The following is a 15,605-nucleotide window of genomic DNA, read 5'->3' as shown; positions in this document are numbered from 1 at the left end:
CCTCAGAGCGCCCAGGCTCATCAGCAGCTCGGCACTCAATACATCTAGTCTGTAGCAGACAGCATAATCAATGTAAGAGCTTTGAACCTTGCAAATCTGGGGGGGGCACTCTGTCGTCCCCCCTGGATCCACCCCTGGAAAGAAATGCAAAGTATTTCTAGGCTCTGGTTAAAGGGGGAAAAAAAGAAAGAAAGGTAAAAAAAGTAGGATTTCAGCAATTAATTGGTAAAAGTTTGATATATATCCAGATTGCTGTAGAACTGGGGGTTTAATAGTGGAAGGAAGATAATTAGCTGAGATCTAGAATGTTTGGAAGGTTCTATAATTTATGTTCCTGAATTATCCATTATTGTAGTGTAATCTATAGAGTCCTTACCCAAGTGGCGGATGCTGGGCTCAGAACCAACCATGGGAAAGGTTCCCGTTCCTGCCTTTTGTACAACCTTCCGTACAATCACTTCCTATACTGACCTGTGTCTCATTTACCGCTGTAGTAAACTCCGGCACATCATTGATGAGATGGTGACCACAGAGAGGGAATACGTGCGCTCCCTCTGGTACATCAGTGAGAACTATTTCCCTGAAATGGATCGCATGGACCTCCCTCAGGACCTCCGCGGGAAACGGGGGATCATCTTCGGTAACCTGGAGAAACTGAGGGACTTTCACAGACAGTATTTCCTGAAGGAGCTGGAGAGCTGCTGTAACCATCCCCTGCGGGTCAGCCACTGCTTTCTCCGACATGTGAGTACCCACCACACTCTGCCCAGCGTCCTGCCTGGCCACCAATTACATGCCTGTCCTATAGGTGCCCACAGTCGCGGCTCGGTCTTGTTGGCATGGACACTGGTGCTTTTTAAAGCGTCAATCAGTTGAATGGCAGAAATCGCATGGTTTGTCCTTTTACATTTTTGCGGCATTAAAATCCCAGGACCGCAGCCAATGACGCATCTCACAGGCTAGAACCCGAAGTCATTGTAGCACTAAACAACCGTGTTCCTAAATCATGATCTGATAACAATGATTGCAAGATGCTTTTGTTCCTGACTTGATTTATTTTAAGGCCAATCTAATTGCTGGTGAAATAAATCCAGTCCGGTAGTTATTTCTCATTGTGGGAATCCATAAATTCTCTTCGGATAAGCTAAACGCAGTATATAAATGGAAACGGTGCCTTCCTAGCAGATGTTTGTACGTTGCCCTTAGATACGACCAGTTAGGCCCTGAGAAGTGAGTGCAGGTGGGAGTAAGAAGCTGATCTGCAGACCTTCTGGAGAAATCCACCGTTCTTTGCTTTTGTTTCTCCAGAAAGACCAGTTTGGGATGTACGCCTTATACAGCAAGAATAAGCCCCGGTCCGACTTGTTACTTGCCAGCCATGGGAACATATTCTTTAAGGTGAGAGAGTTACACCAGGGACCTGATTCGGACCTGTCTGCAAGGCTGCAATTTTTGCAGACAGACAAAACCATGCTGCACTGCAGGTGGGGCAGATGTAACATGTGCAGAGAGAGTTAGATTTGGGGGAGCTATTTTGTTTCTGTGCAGGGAAAATACTGACTGCTTTATTCTTACACTACAGTTTAGATTTCAGTCTGAACACACCCCACCCAATCGAACTCTCTGCACATGTTACATCTGCCCCATTTGCAGTGCAGCATGGTTTTGTCCATCTTCAAAAATTGCAGCCTTGCTTACCGTTCTGAATCAGGCCCCAGATGTTGGGAGTTCTCCTCCATGTGATTGCTGTGAGCGGTTCTGGAACCAGTGGACACAGGCTGTGCTTCCGCCCCGCAATGATTAATGTAGGTTTTGTGCTTATTGGCAGAATAAGCAGCGGCAGCTGGGAGACAAGATGGACCTTGCCTCGTATCTGCTGAAGCCCATCCAGCGTATGAGCAAGTACGCCCTGCTCCTAAAGGACCTGATCAAGGAGTGCAGCGAGGCCCAGGAACAGGAGCTGGTGTACCTGCGCGCCGCCGAAGAGATGGTGAAGTTCCAGCTCCGTCACGGCAATGACCTCCTAGCCATGGACGCCATACGGGACTGTGATGTGAGTGTAAGGGGGCAGAAGGGGGTGTAATCCAGGGGGAGTCATAGGGGCTACATCTGCCCTGGGCAGAGGTGGATGGTGCAGTTACTATGGCCACCCCTGTGCGCACACAACAGGCTTCTAGTAGTGATAACACCCCCCCTTCGTGTTTTGGGTACCAGGTGAATCTGAAGGAACAAGGGCAGCTGGTGAGGCAGGGCGAGTTCACAGTGTGGTTGGGCCGCAGGAAGTGCCAGAGACACGTCTTCCTGTTCGAGGATCTCATCTTATTCAGCAAGCCCAAGAGGATTGAGGGCGGGCTGGATGTCTATATATACAAACGCTCATTTAAAGTAAGTTCAGCAGCTAAGACCATCACGCACACCCGTGTATGAGTGTCACACACACCGGTGGATAGCCCCAGAAGGTCCCTGCAGCTTAACCCTGACCTGCCCTCCCCGCAGCTTAACCCTGACCCGTCCTCCCCGCAGCCTAACCCTAACTTCCCCTCCCTCCCTGCAGCCTAACCCTAACTTCCCCTCCCTTCCCGCAGCCTAACCCTGACCCTCCCCGCAGCCTAACCTTCCCTCCCCGCAGCCTAACCTTCCCTCCCCGCAGCCTAACCTTCCCTCGTCGCAGCCTAACCCTCCCTCGTCGCAGCCTAACCCTCTCCCTCACTCATCGCAGCCTAAATCCCCCTCCCCGCAGCCTAACCCTCCATCCCCACAGCCTAACCCTAATCCTCCCTCCCCGCAGCTTAATCCTAACCCTCCCTCCCCACAGCCTAACCCTCCCTCCCGCAGCTTAATCCTAACCCTCCCTCCCCGCAGCCTAACCCTAAACTTCCCTCCCCGCAGCCTAACCCTCCCGCAGCTTAATCCTAACCCTCCCTCCCCGCAGCCTAACCCTCCCTCCCGCAGCTTAATCCTAACCCTCCCTCCTCGCAGCCTAACACTCACCGTCCTTCCCCCAGCCTAACCCTGCTTTCCCACAACCTAACCCTCACTGTACTTACCCACAGCCAAAACCTAACCCTCCCTCCCCACAGCCTAACCCCGCAGCCTAAACCTAACCCTCCCTCCCCAGCCTATCCCTAACTCTTCACTCGCTAAGTTCTTCAGTAGTGCCCAAACCTAAAACACTCCCCCCCCCCCCCCCCCCCCAGCCTAAAACTAACCCACCATGCATACTTACGGTGGGGATGCCAGCAGCCGGGATTTCGATGTCTGCTTTTTGTCCAGTAGTCGGGATGCCAGCTTCAGTATTTTGACTGCCGGCATCCCAACAGCCGAGATGGTAACCGCATCCCCCCATTGGCCCTCTACTGTTATTATATATTCCCAATATTTGTCACATATAGATAAATATATGCAGAACGTTAGTATGTCCAAAACTATACTTGTAAGTTGATGCTCCCCAGTATGTGGGGTATTTAATTAAGGGCCCGAGTCCATTAAGTGTTAATTATAGCACACGGAGTAGGGCATATGTTACGTGATGTATTGCTGCTTATGCATCTGTGTATTACCATAAGGATCATATTAATGACATATAGACCACAGTTCTTAATTTGGGCGCTCAGCCTGTTACTGATACCTTATAAGGTTGGCACATTATAGCTGGCCCTGTTCTTATACCACTTTCTCTGATTGACAGACGGCAGATATCGGCCTGACAGAGAATTCCGGAGACAGTGGGCTGCGATTTGAAATCTGGTTCAGGAGACGCAAATCCAATGACACGCACGTTCTCCAGGCGGGCAACGCTGACATCAAGCAGGCCTGGACTGTGGACATTGCAAAGATCCTCTGGCAGCAGGCGACCAGAAATAAGGGTACGTCATCGGCCTTACTGCCATTTTCTCTGCCCCTTATAATAATGCCGCCCGTAAACCAGGTTCCTTTCACGCGATGAATTCACTACAGTTTGCGAATTGCATACCGGTGATATGCGAGCGCTTCGGGAAGTATGTATCAGAGCGCTCGCATATCACCGGTAGCCCCCTAGCAGCAAAGCCAGCCGCAGGGATGACATCTTTTGGATCACGGCGGCTGCATTGGATGTCGCGGCTGCACCCCCTTAAACAATCCTGACATTCCTGCACTGTCTGGACCACGCCCCCACCCCTGCAACGCTAGGTCAACAACCCAGAAATTGCTGGCTCCCTCCCTCCCGCGCCCCAGCTGTTAGACTGCACTCGCATTTTTTGCATTGCAGCCGCATTTTAAGAGGGTGCGCGCGCATTTGCCGTTTCACAAACGTTGCCAAATAGCATATGAAGCTGAATAAGATCCGTAAATAAGTGTTATGTATTAAACAAGACAATAGTACTTGGAAATATAGTAGGGATTACATAGATCCGGGCCTCCAGTGTCACACAGCGTTATAGGTGGTCAGTGCACGTATACCAGCTATTATATGAGCGCTTCCATTGGCGGAGTATCGTCCATAACACAGAATCTGTCTCCTTTCCCCTCGGCAGAGGTCCGCATGCAGGAAATGGTCTCCATGGGTGTTGGCAACAAGCCGTTTCTGGACATCAAGCCGAGTGACGCAGCGATAAACAACCGTGCTATTGACTACATCATGAAGGGGAGAGGTAATGCAAAAATACCGCAGTGAGTATCGATGCAAAAACCACAGAAAGGTTCACAATGTTAAAGGGGCAAAATTCCCAATGCTAGCTGGCCCCGCGGGAGGATATGGAGGCATGTACAGTACTGTATATCTCCATGCTGCACACACCCACGGTTCAAGGCACACTAGCAGACCAGGTTTTAAGACTTTCCTTAGCACAGGTGAGTTAATGGGTACCGTAGTCATTTTGATGTAACCCTCTGTGCTCATGCATGGCTAGCCTTAAAACCTGGACTCTCAGTGTGCCTAGAGGAGCGGGTGGGAGAAGCTCTGATCTTCCATGATACAGGCTCACTATAGGGCAGATATAACCATATTTATGCCTCAGTAACGGTCAGTGAGACGAGCGTGATGAGATGTTATTGGCTCCTTGTGGCCGAAACGTAATGTAATAAGATCACCCATTATTATTATTATTTGTGTTTCCAGGTGCCAGGACCAGGGCTTCTATTGCAGTGTCCTTATTTGATCATTCTGATCCTTACAAAAGGACCCAGGCCCCTATCACTTGCAGCTCTGTACCCTCTGCTTGCGGACCCTCCTCAGCCTCATTGCTGGGCCCCCTAAACCTTCACATGTATGTCAATCAGACCCTTCTGCCCGGAGTCCTTTCTGCCAATAGACCCTTCGAGACGAGCAGCTGTCTGGAGGAAGACGAGTTGGAGAACGAGACGAGCTGCAGTCAGCCTTCCATGAGTAGGTGTGGGGGAGAGCATATGCGGGTTCTGCACCTTCTCCTGTGCACCACCTGACCTGTCCCCCTGTGCTTCTTGCAGCCACAGAGAGCTCGGAGTCCTCGCAGTGCATGTCCGGTGCTGGATCCAGTGGTTCGGACAGTGGCTGTGTCTCCGGTATTCCCCAGGACAACCTGTCTGAAGATGCCGGGTCTCCCTGCGATGCTTCAGCACAGTACAGCTTTCCGGAGCGGAGGAACAGTTCCAGCATCATCTCCCAAGTGGTGGAAAAATCCAGATTCATCAACCGCCAATACATTTCCGCAGTAAGAATGTCATTATGTATGGATAGAAACCGACATTGTATATTCTATAATGTGGAGCAGTTCTACCCAGGTCTTACATGTGGTTTGCACAGAATAAATTGTACAGACGGCCTGCCCCTGTGCCAGCTCTCTCCTGGGGCACCTGTATAGAGTAATGGGCACTTTACCTTGTTCTGTGGCTGAGCCCGTCTGGGGCGGTTATAGCTGGGATACATAAGCCCCACTGGCTGTTAGTGTGTACTAGTGATCACGCATCGCTGGCTGTTGGTTAAAGCTGGGATACATAAGCCCCACTGGCTGTTAGTGTGTACTAGTGATCACGCATCGCTGGCTGTTAGTGTGTACTGGTGATCACGCACCGCTGGCTGTTAGTGTGTACTAGTGATCACGCACCGCTGGCTGTTACTGTGTACTAGTGATCATGCACTGCTGGTTGTTACTGTGTACTAGTGATCATGCACTGCTGGCTGTTAGTGTGCACTGGTGATCACGCACTGTTGGCTGTTAGTGTGTACTAGTGATCATGCACTGCTGGCTGTTGGTGTGTACTGATGATCATGCACCGCTGGCTGTTAGTGTGTACTAGTGATCACGCACTGTATGCTGTTAGTGTGTACTGGTGATCACGCACTGCTGGCTGTTAGTGTGTACTAGTGATCATGCACAGCTGGCTGTTAGTGTGTACTGGTGATCATGCACCACTGGCTTAGTGTGTACTGTGGATCACGCACTGCTGGCTGCTAGTGTGTACTAGTGATCATGCACTGCTGGCTGCTAGTGTGTACTGGTGATCACGCACCGCTGGCTGTTAGTGTGTACTGGTGATCACGCACCGCTGGCTGTTAGTCATGCACTGCTGGTTGTTACTGTGTACAAGTGATCATGCACCGCTGGCTGTTAGTGTGTACTGGTGATTATACACCACTGGCTTAGTGTGTACTGGTAATCACGCACCGCTGACTGTTAGTGTGTACTGGTGATCACACACCGCTGGCTGCTAGTGTGTACTGGTGATCACGCACTGCTGGCTGTTATTGTATACTAGTGATCATGCACTGCTGGCTGCTAGTGTGTACTGGTGATCTCGCACCGCTGGCTGTTAGTGTGTACTGGTGATCACGCACCGCTGGCTGTTACTGTGTACTAGTGATCATGCACTGCTGGCTGTTAGTGTGTACTGGTGATCATGCACCACTGGCTTAGTGTGTACTGGTGATCAAGCACCGCTGACTGTTAGTGTGTACTAGTGATCATGCACTGCTGGCTGTTACTGTGTACTAGTGATCACACTGTGATGGTGAAGATCTCCTCCTGATTGGATGGTTTTTGTTGCAGGTGCTACATCTTAACCTCTCACTAATGACTGCATCTCTCCCCAGAACCCACGTCACATTTCCCTCAGTCCTTCCACCATTGTCTGAGCTTCTTCCTAACATCCATCTTCCAGTAAGTGTCACTTTTCTGCTTTTGTTACATCTGTGCTGCCTTCCATGTAACCGCACATGTGTGTGCATGCTGCTAACACAGCAACTACATGCTAGTAGGGATATTGGGTCTGATTCAGACCGGTTAGTAAGGCTACAATTTTTGTAGATGGAATAAACCATGCTGCGCTGCAGTTGGGGCAGATGTAACAGGTGCAGAGAGAGAGAGATTTTGGTGGGATGTGTTCAAACTGAAATCTAAATTGTAGTTTAAAAATAAAGCAGTCAGTATGTACCCTGCACAGAAACAAAATAACTCACACAAATCTAACTCTCTGCACCTGTTACATCTGCCCCACCTGCAGTGCAGCACGGTTTTGTCCATCTGCAAAAATTGCTGCCTTGCTAACAGGTCTGAATCAGGCCTATATTTTCACTGCTCCTTATAGCGTCACCTAGGGGGGAATCCTGCACACTACATGGAGAGTCTGGGCACTAGGTTCCGGAAGAACATCTGTATATAAATGTACAAAATCTAAAGCACTAATATGATATTACCCCATTCTGTGTATTACATACATGCACAGCCGTGCCTCTACAGGCAGTCTCTGATGCCCAATTCCCCTCCTGCACCTATCTAAGACCCCTCCGCTGCCCACTGCCCCTTCTGCACCTATCTGAGACCCCTCCGCTGCCCAATGCCCCTTCTGCACCTATCGAAGACCCCTCCGCTGCCCACTGCCCCTTCTGCACCTATCTGAGACCCCTCCGCTGCCCAATGCCCCTTCTGCACCTCTGTGAGACCCCTCCGCTGCCCAATGCCCCCCTTCTGCACATATCTGAGACCCCTCCGCTGCCCAATGCACCTTCTGCACCTCTGTGAGACCCCTCCCCTGCCCAATGCCCCTTCTGCACATATCTGAGACCCCACCACTGCCCAATGCACCTTCTGCACCTCTTTGAGACCCCTCCGCTGCCCAATGCCCCTTCTGTACATATCTGAAATCCCACCACTGCCCAATGCACCTTCTGCACCTCTCTGAGACCCCTCCGCTGCCCAATGCCCCTTCTGCACATATCTGAGACCCCACCACTGCCCAATGCACCTCTCTGAGACCCCTCCGCTGCCCAATGCCCCTTCTGCACATATCTGAGACCCCACCTATGCCCAATGCACCTTCTGCACCTCTGTGAGACCCCTCCGCTGCCCAATGCCCCTTCTGCACATATCTGAGACCCCACCACTGCCCAATGCACCTTCTGCACCTCTCTGAGACCCCTCCGCTGCCCAATGCCCCTTCTGCACATATCTGAGACCCCTCCGCTGCCCAATGCCCCTTTCTGCACATATTTGAGACCCCACCACTGCCCAATGCACCTTCTGCACATATCTGAGACCCCTCCGCTGCCCAATTCCCCTTCTGCACATATCTGAGACCCCACCACAGCCCAATGCCCCTTCTGCACCTCTCTGAGACCCCTCCGCTGCCCAATGCACCTTCTGCACATATCTGAGACCCATCCGCTGCCCAATGCCCCTTCTGCACATATCTGAGACCCCACCACTGCCCAATGCACCTTCTGCACCTCTCTGAGACCCCTCCACTGCCCAATGCACCTTCTGCACCTCTCTGAGACCCCTCCGCTGCCCAATGCCCCTTCTGCACCTATCTGAGACCCCTCCGCTGCCCAATGCACCTTCTGCACATATCTGAGACCCCTCCGCTGCCCAATGCCCCTTCTGCACATATCTGAGACCCCTCCGCTGCCCAATGCCCCTTCTGCACATATCTGAGACCCTTCCGCTGCCCAATGCCCCTTCTGCACATATCTGAGGCTGCCTTCCATGTAACCGCACATGTGTGTGCATGCTGCTAACACAGCAACTACATGCTAGTAGGGATATTGGGTCTGATTCAGACCGGTTAGTAAGGCTACAATTTTTGTAGATGGAATAAACCATGCTGCGCTGCAGTTGGGGCAGATGTAACAAGTGCAGAGAGAGAGAGATTTTGGTGGGATGTGTTCAAACTGAAATCTAAATTGTAGTTTAAAAATAAAGCAGTCAGTATGTACCCTGCACAGAAACAAAATAACACACACAAATCTAACTCTCTGCACCTGTTACATCTGCCCCACCTGCAGTGCAGCACGGTTTTGTCCATCTGCAAAAATTGCTGCCTTGCTAACAGGTCTGAATCAGGCCTATATTTTCACTGCTCCTTATAGCGTCACCTAGGGGGTAATCCTGCACACTACATGGAGAGTCTGGGCACTAGGTACCGGAAGAACATCTGTATATAAATGTACAAAATCTAAAGCACTAATATGATATTACCCCATTCTGTGTATTACATACATGCACAGCCGTGCCTCTACAGGCAGTCTCTGATGCCCAATGCCCCTTCTGCACATATCTAAGACCCCTCCGCTGGCCACTGCCCCTTCTGCACCTATCTGAGACCCCACCTATGCCCAATGCACCTTCTGCACATATCTGAGACCCCACCTATGCCCAATGCACCTTCTGCACCTCTCTGAGGCCCCTCCGCTGCCCAATGCCCCTTCTGCACATATCTGAGACCCCACCACTGCCCAATGCACCTTCTGCACCTCTCTGAGACCCCTCCGCTGCCCAATGCCCCTTCTGCACATATCTGAGACCCCACCTATGCCCAATGCACCTTCTGCACCTCTGTGAGACCCCTCCGCTGCCCAATGCCCCTTCTGCACATATCTGAGACCCCTCCGCTGCCCAATGCCCCTTCTGCACATATCTGAGACCCCACCACTGCCCAATGCACCTTCTGCACCTCTCTGAGACCCCTCCGCTGCCCAATGCCCCTTCTGCACCTATCTGAGACCCCACCACTGCCCAATGCACCTTCTGCACATATCTGAGACCCATCCGCTGCCCAATGCCCCTTCTGCACCTATCTGAGACCCCTCCGCTGCCCAATGCACCTTCTGCACCTCTCTGAGACCCCTCCGCTGCCCAATGCCCCTTCTGCACACATCTGAGACCCCTCCGCTGCCCAATGCCCCTTCTGCACCTATCTGAGACCCCTCTGCTGCCCAATGCCCCTTCTGCACATATCTGAGACCCCACCACTGCCCAATGCACCTTCTGCACCTCTCTGAGACCCCTCCGCTGCCCAATGCACCTTCTGCACATATCTGAGACCCATCCGCTGCCCAATGCCCCTTCTGCACCTCTCTGAGACCCCTCCGCTGCCCAATGCCCCTTCTGCACACATCTGAGACCCCTCCGCTGCCCAATGCCCCTTCTGCACCTATCTGAGACCCCTCCGCTGCCCAATGCCCCTTCTGCACATATCTGAGACCCCTCCGCTGCCCAATGCCCCTTCTGCACCTACCTGAGACCCCTCCACTGCCCCTTCTACACCTATCTGAGACCCCTCCGCTGCCCACTTCCCCTTCTACACATATCTGACACCCTTCTGCACCTATCTGAGACCCCTCCGCTGCCCAATGCCCCTTCTGCACCTATCTGAGACCCCTCTGCTGCCCACTGCCCCTTCTGCACCTATCTGAGACCCCTTCACTGCCCAATGCCCCTTCTACGGTCCACAGAACATCCATTGAGCTTGGCATATTAGTACAAGGACACCTAGAACTGATGCTCTGGTATAGTAATTATTGGGTGCCAGGCTGGAGCAGATCTCCCCCCATCCTGGACTGCATGATAAATCTCAGTCTTCCACAAGGTGGCATCACTTCACCATCTGTGTCCCAATTAGTGGTCAGTACTGGTGGTAGGTAGGTGGGCCGGGTGACGAGTTCTACTCAGCTTTACACTGCATTGGGTCATGCTTGTCCTTTGTGACAAATGGATGTGTCTGACTATGGCCAGGATGGTATCTGGCCGACGGTGTCTAGGGCGACAAATAGGTCAACATGGACAAGGTCAACAGACAAAAGGTTGACACAAACGATAAACATGGCACTTAAAAAAATATATGTATAATATTTTGAACTTTTCATACTTCATCCGCGTGGAGTCTGATTGGGAGTCTGAAGCGTGGCAGGTAAAGCGGGACTCTGATTTGGGGTCCACGTGGTGAAATCCACAAACTTACAGGCAAAACATTTACAAATCCATGTCTAGCTTTTTTCTAATGTCGACCTTGTCCATGTCAAACATTTAGTGTTGGCCTAGGCCAGTGATGGCTAACCGTGACACTCCAGCTGTTGTTGAACTACATATCCCAGCATGCCCTGCATTAGTTTTATCATGGCCAAATAGTAAAACTGATGCAGGGCATGCTGAGAAGTGTAGTTCAACAACAGCTGGAGTGTCACGGTTAGCCATCACTGGGCTACGGCCCTGTAGACCTTTTATACCATAACCAGTCAGCAGGGGTCACTATTCTTTCATTAAGTGAATTACTAAGGCAGAGGTTCCCACACGTGGTCCCCAGGGCACCCCAACAATGTAAGTATACCCACAGCTCAGGACAGATGGTTACATCACATTGGCTGAGGTACTAATTAGGTCACCTGTGGCCAATCATGGATATACTTAAAACCTGGACTGATATAGAGCCATGAGGACCGCTTTTTGGAACCTCTGTACCAAGGGCTCGACTGGTGTTATTAATATATGACAGTGGTTCCCAACCTCGGTCCTCAAGTAACCAACACTCCACATTTCCCAGGTCACCCGGCAGTTGCACAGGTGTGCTCATTATTTACTGATGCATTTCCTAGGTCACCCGGCAGGTGCACAGATGTACTCATTACTCACTGATGTATTTCCTAGGTCACCTGGCAGGTGCACAGGTGTACTCATTACTCACTAACGTTATTTCTCAGGTCTGGTCATCTGGCAGGTGCACAGGTGTACTCATTACTCACTGACGTTATTTCCCAGGTCACCCGGCAGGTGCACAGGTGTACTCATTACTCACTGACGTTATTTCCCGGGTCACCTGGCAGGTGCACAGGTGTACTCATTACTCACTGACACATTTCTCAGGTCACCCGGCAGGTGCACAGGTGTACTCATTAGTCACTGACGTTATTTCCCAGGTCACCCGGCAGGTGCACAGATGTACTCATTACTCACTGACGTTATTTCTCAGGTCTGGTCATCTGGCAGGTGCACAGGTGTACTCATTACTCACTGACGTTATTTCCCAGGTCACCCGGCAGGTGCACAGGTGTACTCATTACTCACTGACGTTATTTCCCGGGTCACCTGGCAGGTGCACAGGTGTACTCATTACTCACTGACACATTTCTCAGGTCACCCGGCAGGTGCACAGGTGTACTCATTACTCACTGACACATTTCCCAGGTCACCCGGCAGGTGCACAGGTGTACTCATTACTCACTGACACATTTCCCAGGTCACCCGGCAGGTGCACAGGTGTACTCATTACTGACTGACATTATTTCTCAGGTCTGGTCACCTGGCAGGTGCACAGGTGTACTCATTACTCACTGACCTTATTTTCCATGTCACCCGGCAGGTGCACAGATGTACTCATTACTCACTGACGTTATTTCCCGGGTCACCCGGCAGGTGCACAGGTGTACGCATTACTCACTGACACATTTCCCAGGTCAACTGGCAGGTGCACAGGTGTACTCATTACTCACTGATGTATTTTCTAGGACAACTGGCAGGTGCACAGGTGTACTCATTACTCACTGACGTTATTTCCCAGGTCACCTGGCAGGTGCACAGGTGTACTCATTACTCACTGACGTTATTTCCCAGGTCACCTGGCAGGTGCACAGGTGTACTCATTACTCACTGATATATTTTCTAGGTCAACTGGCAGGTGCACAGGTGACTCACTGACATGTTTTAAAAGATTCATAGTTGAAGCTGATTATTTCCTTGTGATTCTGTGTAGAGACCTGAAAACGTGAACATTTGGGGGTACTTGAGGACTGAGTTTGTATGTTATATCAATGGTTCCCAATCAAGCAGGGTTCAGAAGCTCTATGGGAACACTCATTACTGAGGCCTTATATTATGCTGTATGGCGGCATTGGAAAAAAACGGATTCGGTATAAAATCCCGAATGGGTCAAAATCCTGACATATAGAATGTACAGGTGAAAAAGTCAACATGACTTTCGGTCGACAGGTCGCGAGGTCGACATGGATTTGTTCACTGTTTTTTTGACCCGAATGTCGACACAGTTGACCTGGACACAGTTGGAAGTGAACCACAGCCCCTCGCTTCGCTCGCAATGCTTCAGGCTTGGTGCGCTCGGCACACTATTTTATTCTCCCACCACGCCCTAGTGGATGGTAGTGCAAAAAACATTGAAAAAACCCATGACCGAAAGTCATGTTGACTGTTTCACCTGTACATTCTATATGTCGGTATTTTGACCTTGTCGGGATTTTGTCCTTGTCTGTATTTTGACCCATTCGGGATTTTGACCGTCGGGATTCTGACTGCATCCCGGAAAAACACACCTAACGCTCTGCTAAACATGTTGCGTCTTTGCTTGTAACAACCCTGAGACTTCCCCATAAATATTGTCGGCGGACTGAGGAGAAGCAGAATGAAATGCATTTGGAGTAAAGTGTATGTTCTGCTAGTGATAGTGTTACTGCCACATGGCATCTGTTACTGTGAATCACTTTGCACTATAGATGGGATTCATAGCACAAGAATGCATTCTGGGAAATAAATCGGCATAGCGACGGCTAGAAACACTGCAGATTCCCAGACCGTAGTCCCTGTACTCCAGACACTACAACGGCTCGGTAACTCATTTGTCATTTTCTAGGTATGAACAAGTCAGGACCCCAGGAGGCTTAAGTGGAGAATCGTAGCCACCACATGTCTACCTGGATTCCCAGCTGCTGCCTCCAGCCATCAGGAACTGTCTGTTCCCGGACATGATGAGTTAGTGGCTTGTTCGTGTGTAATACGCCTCTCTCCCTGTATATAGTTTATTATAGTCTATTCCACCAGCTCCCAGCAGAGGGCGTCACGCCGGGACCTTTCCCTGAACATTTACCGGTTACGCCGCACAGTTTGTACAATTTATTAAAAAGGACATTTTGCTAAATAGATATTTAAATAACAAAGGTCATTTTTTCATGTTGAAGTGGAATTTGATGTGCGTCTTATTTTGTTATAGTTGTTACCAAACTAGAAATAATTTATTTACTGGAGATAATGCTAAAGTCTGAATAAAACAGATTTGTCTCATTTGATTCATTTGTATTTTTTTCTCATCTTCAGCAGCAGGTAGATAATCGTAACCCTTTGTGTGCCAAGGGCATCTGTCAAAATTGCCAAGCAAACCTTTTTATTAAACCCTTTGAACAGTCGCTGTGAGCGGCGCTGGCATTTATAGCGAATATTTGGATAATCTCACAGCAATGTTGGCATTAAAAGGGTTAAGTATCAGCCTCCATATTCTATTCTCTATGTAATTAGCCAGTCCTGGGGCCCATTATTTTCCCCATTCTCTTATCTGCTCCTGTCTCTGACTAGTCACACATTGGGCCTGAGTTGTATGGTGAGTGTCCATACACTGGTGAGATGTATCTCACCAATTGGTTGCATGCAATTTGCTTGCCTGCGGGACAGGATTGCATATGATACATTGTATCCACATACACCCTATATATCTGTACAATGCCTGATTGCTATACTGTGTGGGATGGAGGAGATGGACACAGCAGTAGGTGGGGGAGCCTCCCATATCGCTCATCCCTTAGGGGCTCATTTATGAATTATAGCATTTACAATGCGATCTGGGTTCAATATTACCACCCAAGATCGCATTGCATAATGCGATATTAGCGCTGGGATGTATCATACCTCAAGCAAAGAAGCCCATCCCTGCGATGCGCTGGGGGGGTGGGGGGTCTGTGCATGGGTCTGAACACCCCCCCCCCCCCCCCCAGTGACCGCACTGCCCCCGCAGCAGTGCGATCCCGTAGGCCATAGGCTACAATGGGCTATCGCCATCTCAGAGTGGTGATAGCCCAGGGATGTGAAGCTGGGCTGCCCGATGTTGATACATCGGGCAGCTTCGCATCCCCAATAGGAACCTATGGGGCAGAGATTGGAGATCCTGATGTGGTCCCCCTTTGGTACATTCGGGGGATACTTAATATTTGTGGCTTACCCCCGAAAACGGGTGTTTTCTGGGATTTAGCTGCAAATATTGTTTGATATATGTGGCCCTAAATCTGGCTCTGCTTCTACGAGCTTTTGTGATTTGCTGCTCACCTAGACACAGGCATCTCAGTAATGCTCAGGTCAGTCTGGATTGCTGGACTACTCAGTATTCAGGTTTCTGCTCTCGGTAACCCCTCCCTCTGTTTGCAGTAATGCTGTCCAGCGCCACCCCATTCCTCCCCCCAAACAGCCGCATCGTTAAAGCTGCGGCTTGGGGGCATTGCATACTTGCAGACAGAGAAAGACATTTGCCCAGTACAGGTCTTGCACATGCTCAGTACCAATTGGAGTTATATGCAAACCATCGGGTCTGGGTACAACTGTGAA

The 15,605-nt window shown here is 50.4% G+C and overlaps 1 protein-coding gene across 2 annotated transcripts in view; it reads left to right on the top strand.

Annotated features, from left to right (window-relative positions):
- PLEKHG4 (pleckstrin homology and RhoGEF domain containing G4) overlaps positions 1–14,302 on the top strand; it is a 64,474-nt gene extending 50,172 nt beyond the window's left edge. Inside the window, exons 15-24 of one of the 2 annotated variants that reach the window (XM_083164880.1) lie at positions 495–744; positions 1,309–1,398; positions 1,829–2,053; positions 2,215–2,385; positions 3,689–3,866; positions 4,515–4,631; positions 5,099–5,365; positions 5,446–5,669; positions 7,049–7,115; positions 13,870–14,302. In XM_083164880.1, coding sequence (XP_083021006.1) covers positions 495–744; positions 1,309–1,398; positions 1,829–2,053; positions 2,215–2,385; positions 3,689–3,866; positions 4,515–4,631; positions 5,099–5,365; positions 5,446–5,669; positions 7,049–7,090 — 1,564 coding nt within the window. In that variant the 3' untranslated portion in view covers positions 7,091–7,115; positions 13,870–14,302. The remainder of the gene's footprint in view (positions 1–494; positions 745–1,308; positions 1,399–1,828; positions 2,054–2,214; positions 2,386–3,688; positions 3,867–4,514; positions 4,632–5,098; positions 5,366–5,445; positions 5,670–7,048; positions 7,116–13,869) is intronic. The other variant, XM_083164881.1, reaches the window with a different exon arrangement.
- The last annotated feature ends 1,303 nt before the right edge of the window (positions 14,303–15,605 follow it).

Source organism: Crinia signifera, chromosome 11, assembly GCF_055691185.1.
Source record: "Crinia signifera chromosome 11, ASM5569118v1, whole genome shotgun sequence".
Lineage (NCBI taxonomy): Eukaryota > Metazoa > Chordata > Amphibia > Anura > Myobatrachidae > Crinia > Crinia signifera.
This window is presented reverse-complemented; position numbering and strand designations above follow the sequence as displayed.